This window comes from Nicotiana tomentosiformis, chromosome 4 (genome assembly GCF_000390325.3).
Source record: "Nicotiana tomentosiformis chromosome 4, ASM39032v3, whole genome shotgun sequence".
NCBI lineage: Eukaryota > Viridiplantae > Streptophyta > Magnoliopsida > Solanales > Solanaceae > Nicotiana > Nicotiana tomentosiformis.
In genome coordinates this window covers 20,286,433-20,300,972 of record NC_090815.1, presented here as the reverse complement: position 1 = coordinate 20,300,972, position 14,540 = coordinate 20,286,433, and the positions used below count along the sequence as shown (strand labels likewise).

At 35.2% G+C, this 14,540-nt stretch overlaps 1 protein-coding gene across 1 annotated transcript; it reads left to right on the top strand.

Annotated features, from left to right (window-relative positions):
* Positions 1–1,414: 1,414 nt before the first annotated feature.
* On the top strand, positions 1,415–5,003 carry LOC104096119 (UPF0481 protein At3g47200-like). Its single transcript, XM_009602430.4, has 3 exons — positions 1,415–1,584; positions 2,703–2,808; positions 3,337–5,003. The coding sequence occupies exons 2-3, from the start codon at positions 2,737–2,739 to the stop codon at positions 4,789–4,791; spliced, it is 1,527 nt and encodes a 508-aa protein (XP_009600725.1). The 5' UTR covers positions 1,415–1,584; positions 2,703–2,736; the 3' UTR covers positions 4,792–5,003.
* Positions 5,004–14,540: the final 9,537 nt, after the last annotated feature.

Sequence of the window (14,540 nt, the reverse complement as noted above, 5' to 3'; positions counted from 1 at the left end):
AGAAAAGCACAGTGCAATCTATAGAATCCCCAACTACAACCTCTATAGATCACGGATCATCCCAAACCTATAAGAGAAAGGTTTCCCAAATTGATAAGGATAATAGCTTTTCCTTTCCCATATCTATTAGGACAATGAATTTTCCTAAATCTATAGAGATTATGGGTTTTCAAAAAATACAAGAAAATAATTCAAGGCACGACATAACACTGCCTTCATTAGTAATAGATCTGCAGGAGTCCGACTCTTTCTTCCGGTTCGTACTTTAATTAAAAAGAACTGTGATTTTATCAATCCCACTTTTAGCTGAATTTACTTCATTTACAAGAAAATTTGAATTTTGATGTATCATTAGTCTTTAGCCTCAAGCTTATTAAAGTAGATTTTGTGTTTTAGGAATACTAATAATTACTTGTCTCTCTGGTTTTGGAACATTCATTGCAGGCAAGGGTGTTCAAGTTTCGGTTTGGATCTGTTTTTCCCTAAAAAGAAATCAAATAGTAAGTCTATTTTTTAAATATTGGAACCAAACCAAACTAATTAAGTCAGGTTTTTATTGATTCAGTTTATATCGTTTTTTGTCGGTTTTCGGTTATGTATCGATTTTTTCTTAAATATGAGACATACACTACCAAACACATATTCCGGCGACTACATTTTCAACATAATACTATCAAACCAATTGCTCTTTTATCTATCATTTATCGAGATATATTAATGATAATTGAATCAAATAGTGATGGATAATTTAAGGACTCAACTAAAAATAGATTTTTTTAACATGAAATAGATTCTTGTACTTAGCAAAAGAAAACTACCAATCAAACTAGAAAGTAAAGCAAAGAACTAGATAAAAAATGCAGACGATTATCATGTACCATGAAATTTTAGAAACTTTATATAAAAATATACATATATATATATATAGGTGTAATAATAAATTTTAAATAGTTACTTCTATAATCTGTTTGGTTCGATTTTTTCGATTAAAATCAGAACCAAACCAAAAAGGTATCAGTTATTTTGATCGATTTGGTTTGGTTTTCGGGTTTTCACGAACGCCCGTAATTGCAGGAAGGAGGATTAGGTATTATATAAGCCTTTTATAAAGAAGGAAAACTTTAGTGTTCTTCTGCTGAACTAAACTTGAAATCAAATCCAAGAATATTAAATGGTAGCTTGAAACCTAACGGGTTAAAACTTTATTCTATGATACTTTTCTTACATTTTTAATGGCATTAGACTTTATTCTATGATACTTTTCTTACATTTTTAATGGCATTAGACTTTATTCAATGATACTTGTAGCTTTATTTATTCTATGATATTTTTCTCACATTGACGTTATTTCACGCTAGTAATATAGGTAAGCCCTAATCTATATATACAGTACTAAAATCTTTTCTGTTTCGACATCATTTTCTTCTTTGCCTTCATAGACTTTTGTATTTTCCATTAAAAATTCATTCCTCTTCCACTATATTTCCAGCTCCCCCCCTCTCATATCCTTCAGAATAGTCAAGCAGAGAAGAACTTAATTAGAAGAAACTCAGCTCAAGTAATATAAATAGTCAAACCAAAGAGGTAATTAACTTCTACATTGTCGTTATGTCATTCTAGCACGAGCTTAATGTACAAGACTTCCCTTTATTTGTCATTTTATGCTAAACACAAGGTGTACTATTGCAATTTTAATTGTTTCATAGTTAAATGTCCCAAATCGGGTCGGATGCGGTAGCTTGGTCTTCTTATCTTTTTTGATAACCAGGTATTTTATTAATTACTAAGTGAAGTTTTTTACAAATCAGCAAGATCAAAAGATAGTCTGCTGTACCAAAAGACAAATCACTCTAACTATATATCAAGACTCAATTGAGAATATGAAATCTTGAAGCACAATTCCTAGGGAGGGTTTATTCAAAATTCTTTACTCATATAACACTTACAACTCTTATTACATCATATAGACTAGTTAATGAAATTATAACTTTTGAAGCACAATCCTAAATGTCCCTGATGTTCTTACATTATAAATACGAGCTATTCTCCCGTTATACTATTACAGTGTCTCTCATCAGTTTGCTCAAAGACTCTAGTATTTCTCTTTTTTCACGCTGCTTAGGCATATTCTGCATAAATCATTCTTAATATATAGTGCGCCTGTATTGTTTTTCCTTTTGTTGTACTCCGTAACTTAGTCTTCTTAAATGGTCTTGAATTCTCATCTCATGAACTAGCTTTTGGGGTTGAATTAGACCCAATATTCATTTTTCAAACATGATATCAGAGCCAGACTCATCCAAAAGAAATGTCTACTAGCTAGTAATTCCCTCAAAGAAATGTCTACCACTCCCTCAAAATGCCAATAGTGTAGGATGATATAAAATGAACAGTGTATATAGATTATAGATATGGATAATAAAGCTTTTGTGTTTTCAATTACTTAAAAAGTGTATCCTTCCTGATATTCTTTTGAAAAATATTTTGTAGAACAAATTAGTTCGTTCAATCTAAGAATTAGAATTTCTAACAGGATAACGTACAAGACATCTAGTTTTCTTTTCATAAGAAGAGATAATACGAGATTTCATTTTTTTTTTTAATTTTTGTCTTTTCTTTTCAAATCAAATTCTGCAATGAATTGGATTAATAATAATAATTTTTGTGTCATACCATTTTAAACCGATATCTGTTGCTTGTAGGAATTATACAGTTGAAGAAAGTAATTAAAGAGGGATGTCACACTCTATTGAGATTACCCCAATAGATCACCGAACTCCACTGCTTCGTCAAGCAACAAAAGATGAGGTCTCTCTCTTTCTCAACACATTTTATTTATATATTTATTTATTGTATTTTGTACAAAAGGAAACAAGGTAGCAAGCATGAATAGTCACTCGTGTATCACTTGTTAATAATTATAATTTTTTAATATATACATTAATTAAGTCATCAAAAGCATTAATAATAACGTCAAGTTTGATCAAGTTTCTTTATTAAGATTCAATTGTTTTATTAATTTTCCTTTTACTCTTTTGGTTTCCACAAATGATGTTTAAAACTTCATTATGATTCACTATTCGATTTTGTTTACCTTCCCTATAATTACTTATTACTTCTTGGTTTACTTTTACTTGTTCACTATTCTAAAATTATATTTTAGTTTTACTTGTTCATTTTAACAACTTATGAGAAAAATAAACGGAGGCAGTAGAATTTATAGAAAATAATAGTATATATAAATATTACTACAACAGGATAAAAAAATTGGAATTCAGCGTGTTAGTTTCTCCAAACGAAAAAGAAAAACTATGAACTCTTTTCCATTAATTACAGATAGAAGAAGAGAAGAAAGTGGATCATCTAATCGAGAAAAAGGAAACAAATGGTCAAGATCAAGTCAATAAATCTGCAAATAAAATCATAGATGAAATATATGAGGATTTGGACATGAATTCGGCTATGAAATCCACCACCATATTCAAAGTAAGTGTGGGGTTACGTGAATCAAATCCAGATGCTTATAAGCCAAAGGTGATCTCCATTGGTCCTTACCATAAACATAATCCTGAACTTCGCTCCATGGAAAAGTATAAACTACGTTACTTACAGCGATTCCTCCGCAGGAAAGAGGGGATTGATGTGGAAAGTTGCATTAGGGAACTGGAGGATGAAGCATTAAACTGTTATGACGATATAGAGAACCTTGACAGTGATATTGTCGGCAAATTTTCAAAACTACTGTTACTTGATGGTTGTTTTCTAGTTGAATTCATTCGAGAGCGTTATGGAATATATCCAGAAGAAGAAGGTTGGATTATCCCTGGAAATTGCATAAGTAATCAAGTACGTCGAGATCTGTTGTTAGTAGAAAACCAACTTCCTTTCTTTGTCCTCACAAAGCTTCATCACATGACTATGGATGATGAAGATGAAATACCATTCACAACAATGGTGAAGTGGATCTTTTTACCTTCATTACCGAAGATGACCCCTGCATCTTTTAATGAGAGTGAAGGTAATGCCGCAGAAATCAAACATTTACTTCAAGTTGTACACATGTCATGTCACCCTTCTGAGATTAAAACTACTAGCCTAACGAATCCTAGCATGGAAACAGAACATTCCTGGAAAAGCTTATGTTGTAATCCTTTGCAAATAATTAGGTCAAAAGATAAGCCAATAGATAAGGACCACCTAACGGGGCATAACGTCATGCCAAACGCAACAGAGCTTTCCGAAGCTGGAGTTAGCTTCGTAAAAGTCGGATATATTTATAATAAATTGAGGAAAGAAAACTATGGAGATAACACAAGTTTATTTGATATCAAATTTGAAAACGGGTTAATGAGAATTCCTAGTTTTAATGTCACTGATAGTACGGAGACTCTCCTGCGTAATCTGATAGCATACGAGCAACAGTCGTCTCATGTACGTCCTAGATATTTCAGTGATTTTGCAATTTTCATGGATTATCTTATTGACTCGGAGAGAGATGTGAATTTGCTTCGCCATAAAGGAATCATCAGGAATAGGATAGGGGAGGACAAAGAAATAGCTAGCCTTTTTAACAAGATTGGGAAAGGGGTCATCGTTTCATCTGAGAACTTCTATTACAAAGAAGAATGCAGAAAATTAGTTCAACATTATGAACAACCATGGAACCTAATGAAGGCAAGTTTGAGGCGCAATTATTTTAGTAGTCCGTGGGTAGGAGCTTCAACTGTGGCAGCTGTCATACTCCTCATACTCACAGCTATGCAGACTGTTCTAGCTTTCACTGATGATTAAGTAGTCATTGTTCTAATTATACACATAATGGTTGTTTGAATGTTTCCACTGTAGTGTTTCCTCACAATTCCATGCATGCAATTTGCATGTGTACATGTTGATGAGCTTACTGTATCAACTAGACGGCCCGTGCCAGTGAGCACATGCATTAATTTGGCCGACATAGTTTATGTTACAAGATTAACCAAAAAAAGGAAATTCAACACCGGGAAGATATTTCGCATAGAAAATTGCATCTTTGTCCAATTGCATAAAGAAAAGAAAGGGAAATATAAAAATTCAAGCTTTTAGCAAAATTTCAAAAGATGAAAGCAGTTTTGTCAAGTACTTGAAAATCCATAACATATGAACTGTTTCAAAAGAAAGTATTCAAGTTGTTCTCTTGTACATGGGATTCTTAGATCATCAAAGTATCATGAAAGATTTTCTGCAAGTGATCTCTTAAACAAAATATATATTATAAGAAATTAGTCCTCTAATTTTGCATCAAGTGTACATATCAAATGGAGGTGGAGTGAAATGAAAAACCTAACAAGTTTTTCAAGTTGGATTTAACTGGCCTAATTAATTCTAAGAGCTTAGATAGATGATAAGTGAGCTAATAAATAATTAATTCTAATTAACTGGCCTGTGCCAGTGAGCAAATGCATTGCCCGACAGAGTTTATGTTATTTTCGTACAACTATAAGATTAACCAAAAAAAGGATATTCAACACCGGGAAGATATTTCTCAAAGAAAACTGCATCTTTGTCCAATTGCATAAAGAAAATAAAGGAAATACAAAAATTTAAACTTTTAGCAAAATTACAAAAAGAGGGAAGCAGTTTTGTCAAGTACTTGAATGTCCATAACATTTGAACTGTTTCAAAAGAAAGTATTCAAGTTGTTCTCTTGTATATGGGATTCTTAGATCATAAATGTCCCGACCCCAAATTCCCTCCGTAGGAGGTCGTGATGACACCTAGTCTCTAAGATTAGGTAAACCTATCAATGGAAAATAATCATAAATATCTGAAATAAATAAACTACAATTCAAATAATTACAACTCTCAAAACCCGGTAGAAATAAGTCACAAGCTTCTAAGAATTTATCCTCAATGTCTCTATATAACAGAGTCTAAGAAAAATAAGGAAGCAACATAACAAGAATAGAAGAGGATTCCAGAGTCTGCGGACGCTGACCGATATACCTCAAAGTCTCCGTGCACAGGTACTCACTGATGTCCGGGCTGGTAAGAAGTACCTGGATCTGCACAAAAAAATATGCAGAAACGTAGTATGAGTACACCACATCGGTACCTAGTATGTGCCAAGCCAAACCTCGGTAGAGTAGTGACGAGGTCAGGTCAGGCCCTACTGAAAAATAATAATAAATGGCATGGTAAAATGTTTCACAATATAATAAAATAAAATGACAATGGAAGTGAATCAAGCAGTAGGTCACCATTTAATTACACAAATAATGGCAAATAATACCTCGTGGAACAAAACATAATTTATTTTCAACTTTAAGAAAAATTACAACAACATCAAAGGCAACTACGGCCATAAATCAATATTAACAAGGGCACTCCCGAGGTACTGCCTCGTAGTCCCAAATCATAAATAAATTCAGAATATTTCATTTCCTTATATCATCGTGGGAGCCTTCACAATTTATTTTAATGAAAATATTTTTTCTGAAATAACATCCCCGTGTTTTAGCCATCCTTATCACACCGCATGAATTCTAGTAGTTCCCCCTACTAGCCACGCGTATCAAGCCACCCTTATCTCACCGCATGTGTTTCGATACCCAGACCTTGTACTACCGCATGCGTATCAAATAATATATCCCAATTTTTACCTCAAGTGCTCAAATAATTTAACTTACCAAAATAATTCAACAATCACTACTAGAAATTCGCTAAAAACCGACCAAAGTTGATCGGTTTTGGCCGATTACCGACCAAAATGCGACCATTAGGGTGTGTACGGTGTTTTGATGGCCAGAATGGCTTACCGACCAACTTTGGTCGGTAGCTTAAAACGACCATCTGACAAGTTTAAGTACTTACCGACCAACTTTGGTCGAAAATATATTTTATTAATTTAATTTTACCGACCAAAGTTGGTCGGTTTAACTAAATTATATTTTTGTTATTAATTATTAAAATTTTAAAAAACCGACCAACTTTGGTCGGTAATTGAAAATATATATTTTTTTAAAATAATTAAAATTAAACATTACCGACCAACTATGGTCGGTAACCTCAACAGTGCAGGCAAAATACCGACCAAAGTTGGTCGGTAATGTTGAATTCTGGAAATTTAATGTTCATTAACCAACCAACTTTAGTCGGTTTTTCTGGGTTTAATTTTGGCATAAAATGTATATTTTGACAGCTACACCACCTGCCAGCATACCAATACACCTAATAACAACAACAACAACACAACAACAACAACAAAAATAATAACAACACAACAACAATAACAACAACAACAAACAACAACCAAAACATTCAATAAATACTTTAAAACTAACAAATTAAAGTTCAATTGAACATAAAAATCCAAAACCAAGTTAAAACTCATTACAACTAGTTCAAAACTGGTTCTATTTGTCTAGTTCAAAGTATATAAAAGTCAAGGGTTGTTTTATACAACATCATCATCACCGTCTGATGAGCTTTCATTTACAAAATGGTATAGAGAACGGTCTTGTGGAGGACAGGAATAACAATCACGGGGAGGACAGGAGGAACGATCACGGGCAGGACGGGAGGAACGATCACGTGGAGGTTGACCCTATGGAGATGACTCACGAGATCGGGACAACGAAAAAGCTCCACTAGATAGGAGAGTTCTGATCTGAGCTTGCATGGCAAGGAATTGAGCATCTCTAAGCCTTTCTCTTTCCTTGGCCGCTTCTAGCTCGGATGTGAGATTTGTCATTGTCTCCCGCATAGCGGAGAGGCTCTCCCTATTAAGTTGCTCTCCTTGCGAGGAAATCCCTATTCCTCGCATTCCACACGTATAGCGTTGGAAGTTTTTAGTAGGAAGCCCGTATACCTTCCCCCATTTTGGACCGCCAACAGACTCCAACCATATTCTTTCAGCATCCTCGTCCGAAGATTGGGTTGGCTCACCCGATTCACCAGCTGAATGACTACGGATGAATTCCTCCACGTTACTTTGGTAGCGACCCTATATTATTTTAAATTAAATCGGTATTTCAAAATTTTTATAAAAGTAAATTATAATACTTAAAGAAAATTGAAAGCTTACATATGCAGTCGAGGCCCGATCCTCGATCCACCTATCTTGATCCCCCTCTTTCTTCTTCTTCTTCACAATATGCGTCTCCTTGAATAGCTCATCATGACTCATTGGACGCCCATACTTCTTTTCCTGAAAATAAATTAATTTAGTTAATAAACATAATAGATATACTTAGAAAAGTAAAATAATTTAAGCAATTATGTACCAATCTTCTTTTTATTGTCCCTAGGCTGATCGCACCTCCAGTGTGCAAGGAGCCTCTTTTCTCGGATGCGCGAGCTTTCTTTCCTTTTTCGCTCCTCTCTAAGAACTCCACGGTAAGCCATTGCCTTTGCAAATCATTCCACAAATTCTCAAGTAACCAGCCAGGCCTCTTGTTCTTCTTTCTAGCATCCGAGAAAGCATCTGCCACTCTCTTGCGAGCTTTATGATGAAAATTTGCAGCCACTTCCGCGCTATAGCGGTCTTTCCATACACACTTGCTATGTATTTCAAAAGTTAAATATTAGATGGAAACATCATAAATATAAATTATTAAACTGTTTAAAAGAATATTTATACTTTAAATTGATTGAAAATTTGCTCCTTCAGTGAGAATGGACAATCAGTCCAAGTCACATAAAGGCCATCATAAAGCTTTCTGATGGCATTGGTGATTATCTTCGTAGTCTTATTACCCGGCCTGAACCTGTAATTTAACAATAAAAATACATTAATATCTTAGTAAAAATGTTACAAATCAATAGACACAAAAAAATGAATAACACTTACCCATCACCCTCAGGGACTATGATGATCCTGCCATATCGATCATAATGCACTACCTCGTCATCAATATCCAAAGCATATGTATCAGAGGTGTAGGCGGGTCAGAGCTACTGCCTCGCAGGCGAAGGCCTGCAATAGATAAAGTCGATGATGAAGATGATTGCGATCCCTGTGACTACGACATAACTGGATGCTACCCAAGTAGAAGTGATACTGATGGCTGTGACCCGAGTGGCTGTGACATGGATGGATGCGATCCATGTGGCTGTGATATGTAGGGATGTATGTGATCCATGTGGATGTGGTGTAGATGGTTGCGATGCAGATAGCTATGAGGCAGATGGCTGTAAGGCAGCTGGATTGTATGTCGGACGTATAGTCCTATGACCCTGTGATGGAAGACCTGGTGTCTGAATGAAGGTGTACGACTCGTGATGCTGTGGCAGCTTAGTATAGCCGTGTGGTGGAGGATAAGACATAGGCATCTCTGAAAAGGGTGGACAAGAGGGACTATTATTTTCTACCCTCCTCTTTCCCTTCCTACCCTTTGCTCGACCCCGAGAACTAGTAGGGTCATTGTTACCTTGACCCTTGCCTGCCATCTGCATAATATAATACACATTTAGATTGAAACATATAAGAAACTAGCTATAAAACGAGAGTACTTTAAAAAACCAACTTTTTAATCCTCATCGACGTATTGTTCCTCGTCCGAGAATTCTTCGTCCTCACTTGTTTGAGCTTCATCTGTTGATTTTTCGTCCTCATTTTCTATAATTGTTACTTCATTTATATCAACTTCTTCCAATATGCGTTCAGGATGTTCCAAATCATTTTCTAACTGATCGTCCACTATTTCGTGAACATTGGAGATATCGTTTTGATATGCAACATCTAACACATTCTCGACTTTCACCCTACATACAGGCTTAGTTTTTATTACAACCCACCAATCGGACTTATTCCGCCGCAATAGATAAGGAGCATAATACACTTGCCTAACGTTATGTGCAATTATGAAAATATCATAGTGATCATACTCCCTCGTATGATTAACCTCAATTATGTTGTATTGGTGGTGTACTCTTGTACCTCTTGTTGGATTTGGGTCAAACCACTTTCATCTAAAGAGTATCAATTTCTTATATGGCCAACCTGCATATTCTAGTTGTAATATTTCTTTGACCATACCATAATAATCAATATCTCCAACTTGGTTGCCATCACCACCTTGAGCTCACACCCCGCTGTTGTTGCTATTTTTATTTTTAGAGCAATCCTCTGTATGAAACTTATAACCATTCACTACGTACTTAGACATTGTTGTGACCTGAAGCCCAGGTCCCCAAGATATATCTTTCAAAAATTGAATTACACCATTATTTGGATTATTTACCTACATAGTGTTAAAAAAATTCATAAGTTAGCACAACTTATGAATCAATTTTTATATATTCACTACGTGTGTGTGTATATATATATATATATATATATATATATATATATATATATATATATATATATATATACTTACAAACTGTTTGAACCACGTATCAAATCTTGTATATACAACATCATGGCCAAATTGGCCCACGAAGTGACTGTGACACATCAAATATTTTTAGTAGTTGCATCAATATATAGTCACATTAAATTTTACATTTTGATAACTAATAAATCAATACGTACTTGAGCAATGGTACAACTTCGGGGCAATTTAGAAACACATGAAGTGTAGCTGACTTGTACTCCATATCACTCAAACTTCTCTTTCTAACATCCTTAGAACATCGTCCTGATTGATTGAATATGAACATTGGTGGATATAATGGATCATTCACACATTCAACCGTGTGCCTATTGGGCCTATTCCTAGAACATGACACGTTACTCTCAAAATAATAAGAACAAATATGTGCAGTTTCCTTTGCAAGATAGGCTTCGCATATAGATCCTTCAATCCTATTCCTCTGCTTAACAAATTGTTTGCATTTGCCAATTGTCCTACATAATGTCATGTTAGCCAAGAACATTCAAATAAAATAGAATATTACATCAAACTTATAATATTACCTCTCAAAGGGATACATCCATCTGCATTGAACAGACCCTCCAAGCCGTGCCTCGTGTACAAGGTGTATTGGAAGGTGTTCCATCACATCAAGGTTATATCGGAGAAGATTATCCTTCCAATAAGGTAACTCCCAAAATATACTATGTTTCGTCCAACTATGATTAACACCATATCCGGGAAATCTATAAGGTGGAGCCTCAGTAACTTTACTGAAGTTCTAGATCCTCTCCCAAATTTCCTCACCTGAAAGTATCGGAGGTGGAGAATCATATTCCACTTTATTCTTTTTGAATGCATTTTTCATCCTTCTAAACTCATGATCAGCAGGCAAGAATTGACGGTGACAATCAAACCATGATTTCTTTCGGCCATGTTTCAAAGTGAACGCTTTACTATTTTCCATGCGGTAAGGACAAGCTAGTCTTCCCAGTAGTCATCCACCTATACAATATTCCATACGCAGGAAAATCGTTAATAGTCCATATTAAATTAGCATACAAATTGAAATTCTGCTTGGTTGATATGTCATATGTTTCAACACCATCATAGCACAATTGTTTTATATCACGACCCGAAATTCCCACCTTCGGACCGTGATGACACCTAACATTTCACTTGCTAGGCAAGCCAACGTTAGAATAACATTATCCATTTTTAAATAATTTTTAAATTTATTAATAACAAGGAAGCAAATGCGGAAGCAATTTTGAAATAATCCATAATAATAACGGTGTCTAAATAACATCCCAGAATTGGTGTCACAAGTGCACGAGCTTCTAGAATAAATACAAATAAAGGTCTGAATAAAATAAAGTTGTCTGGAAATAAACACACAGCTAAAGTACATTAGACGGGGACTTCAGAACTGCGGACGCCATGCAGGTATACCTCAAGTCTCCTCTGGTAGCTAAAATCCGAGTAAGTCTATGGTACGCCATTGGGACCAACTCCAAAATCTGCACAAGAAGTGCAGAGTGTACTATCAGCACAACCGACCCCATGTACTGGTAAGTGCTGAGCCTAACATCGACGAAGTAGTGACGAGGCTAAGGCGGTTCACTTACATTAACCTGTACGCAATATTAGTAACAACAATAATAATAGAAATAAATCAGGTAATTCATTTATAATAATTGAAGGCAACTCAGCAGTCATAACCAATTATCAGTTCCATTAATTCTGTTGCAGCGTGCAACCCGCTCTCACAATTTATTCACATTCAATTCTGTTGCGGCGTGCAACCCGCTCCTCCAGTATATTCATTTTAATCAAGTCTGTTCTATATTTATTTCAATCAAGTATATATAGACTTTTTAATAAGTCTGTTGCGGCGTGCAACCCGATCCTCCAATATTAACTTTTCATAAGTCTGCTGCGGCGTGCAACCCGATCCTCCAATATTAACTTTTCATAAGTCTGTTCTATATTTATTTCAATCAAGTATATATATAGACTTTTTAATAAGTTTGTTGCGGCGTGCAACCCGATCCTCCAATATTAACTTTTCATAAGTCTGTTCTATATTTATTTCAATCAAGTATATATATAGACTTTTTAATAAGTTTGTTGCGGCGTGCAACCCGATCCTCCAATATTAACTTTTCATAAGTCTGTTGCGGCGTGCAACCCGATCCTCCAATACTAACTTTTCATAAGTCTGTTGCGACGTGCAACCCGATCCTCCAATATTGGCTTTTAATAAGTCCGTTGCGGCGTGCAACCCGATCCTCCAATATTGACTTTTAATAAGTCTGTTGTGGCGTGCAACCCGATCCTCCAATATTTCTATTTCAATAAATTCTTATAGAAGAAATTCCCCAATAAACGCAACAATTAATATAAAATCATAAGACAACAAGCATACAACAATTATAATTTAATTATAAAACAAATAATGACAATGAAAAATTTATTATAGAAATCAGGGAGAAAATAGACAGTTTAATATCTGATATGCTAAATATCAAATAACAATTAAAACACATAATTCAGATAGCATTTAACAATTAATGCAGGAATTTAAGAACTAATATTTTGACAAGGAATAAGAGAGAAACAATTATTATAGTAATTAATTTATGATTAAAAATAATTTATGATTTTTCAAGTAAGCAGGCAAACAATTAATTTGACGACGTATAGACACTCGTCACCTCGCCTATACGTCGTTTACATGCAATTCACATAACAAACAATTTAAGGGTTCTATTCCCTCAAGTCAAGGTTAACCCCGACACTTACCTCGCTTTGCAAATTCCAAATCAATTATTCAACCACAAATTTTCCTTTTAAATATTAAATGGACCTTCAAATATTAAATTTTCGTTTTTGGAAGATTTTATAAAAATCTGATTTTTCTTCCATAAATTCACGGATTCATGATATAAATGAGTATGAAATTATGAAATATAATCAATATAGGATAAGGAACACTTACCCCAATGTTTTTCCACGAAAATCGCCCAAAAATCGCCTTACCCGAGCTCAAAAATGGGAAAGAATTGAAAATGGGTCGAAACCCCATTTACAGAAAAGTTCTGTTTCTGGGATTTTTAACCTTCGCGAACGCGGTCAGTGCCTCGCGTTCGCGAAGCACAATTATGTGCTGTCGAATTTTACTCTTCGCGAACGCGAGGGAAACTTCGCGAACGCGAAGGCTAATCTTCCTGGCCAGTCTCTTTCCCTTCGTGAATGCGAGGCTTCTATCGCGAAGGTGAAACTTTGAACCTCAAGCCTTCGCGAACGCGGTCACTATGTCGTGAACGCGAAGAACAAAATGTGCCAGCCTAATTTGCTCTTCGCGTTTGCGGAAATACCTTCGCGAACGCGAAGAAGGACACACCAGAAGCCTGAAGTCTGCAGAAAACCAGATTTCCTAAGTCCGAAATCATCCCGTAGCCTATCCAAAACTCACCTGAGCCCTCGAGGCTCCAAACCAAATATGCACACAGGTTCTAAAATATCATACGAACTTTCTCGCGCGATCGAATCGCCAAAATAACACCTAGAACTACGAATCAGACCCAAAATCAAAGGAAGTTTTCAACAAAACTTTAAAACTTATATCTTTACAACCGGATGTCCTAATCACGTCAAATCAATTCCGATTCTCACCAAATTCGGCAGACACATCATAAATATTATAGAGGATCTATACCGGGCTCCAGAACCAAAATACGGACCCGGTATCAATAAATCCAACATTAGTAATTTCTTAAAACTCATTAAGCTTTCAAGCTTTTAATTTTTCATCAAAATTCCATATCTCAAGCTAGGGACCTTGGAATTCGATTCCGGCGATATGTCTAAGTCCCAAATTACGATACAGACCTACCAGAATTGTCAAAATACTGATCCGGGTCCGTTTGCTCAAAATGTTGACTAAAGTCAACTTAGTTGAGTTTTAAAGCTCTATTTCCCATTTTAATCCATTTTACACCTAAAAACTTTCCGGACAATTGTACGCACTGCACACGCAAGTCGAGGAATGATAAATGGTGCTTTTCGAGGTCTTAGAACACAGAATTACTTATTAAATTTAATGATGACATTTTGAGTCATCACATTTTAGCTCATCAATCAAAGGTTGCAAATATACATCAATCAAACTTTTTAAATTACATGGACCGGGGATAATATAAT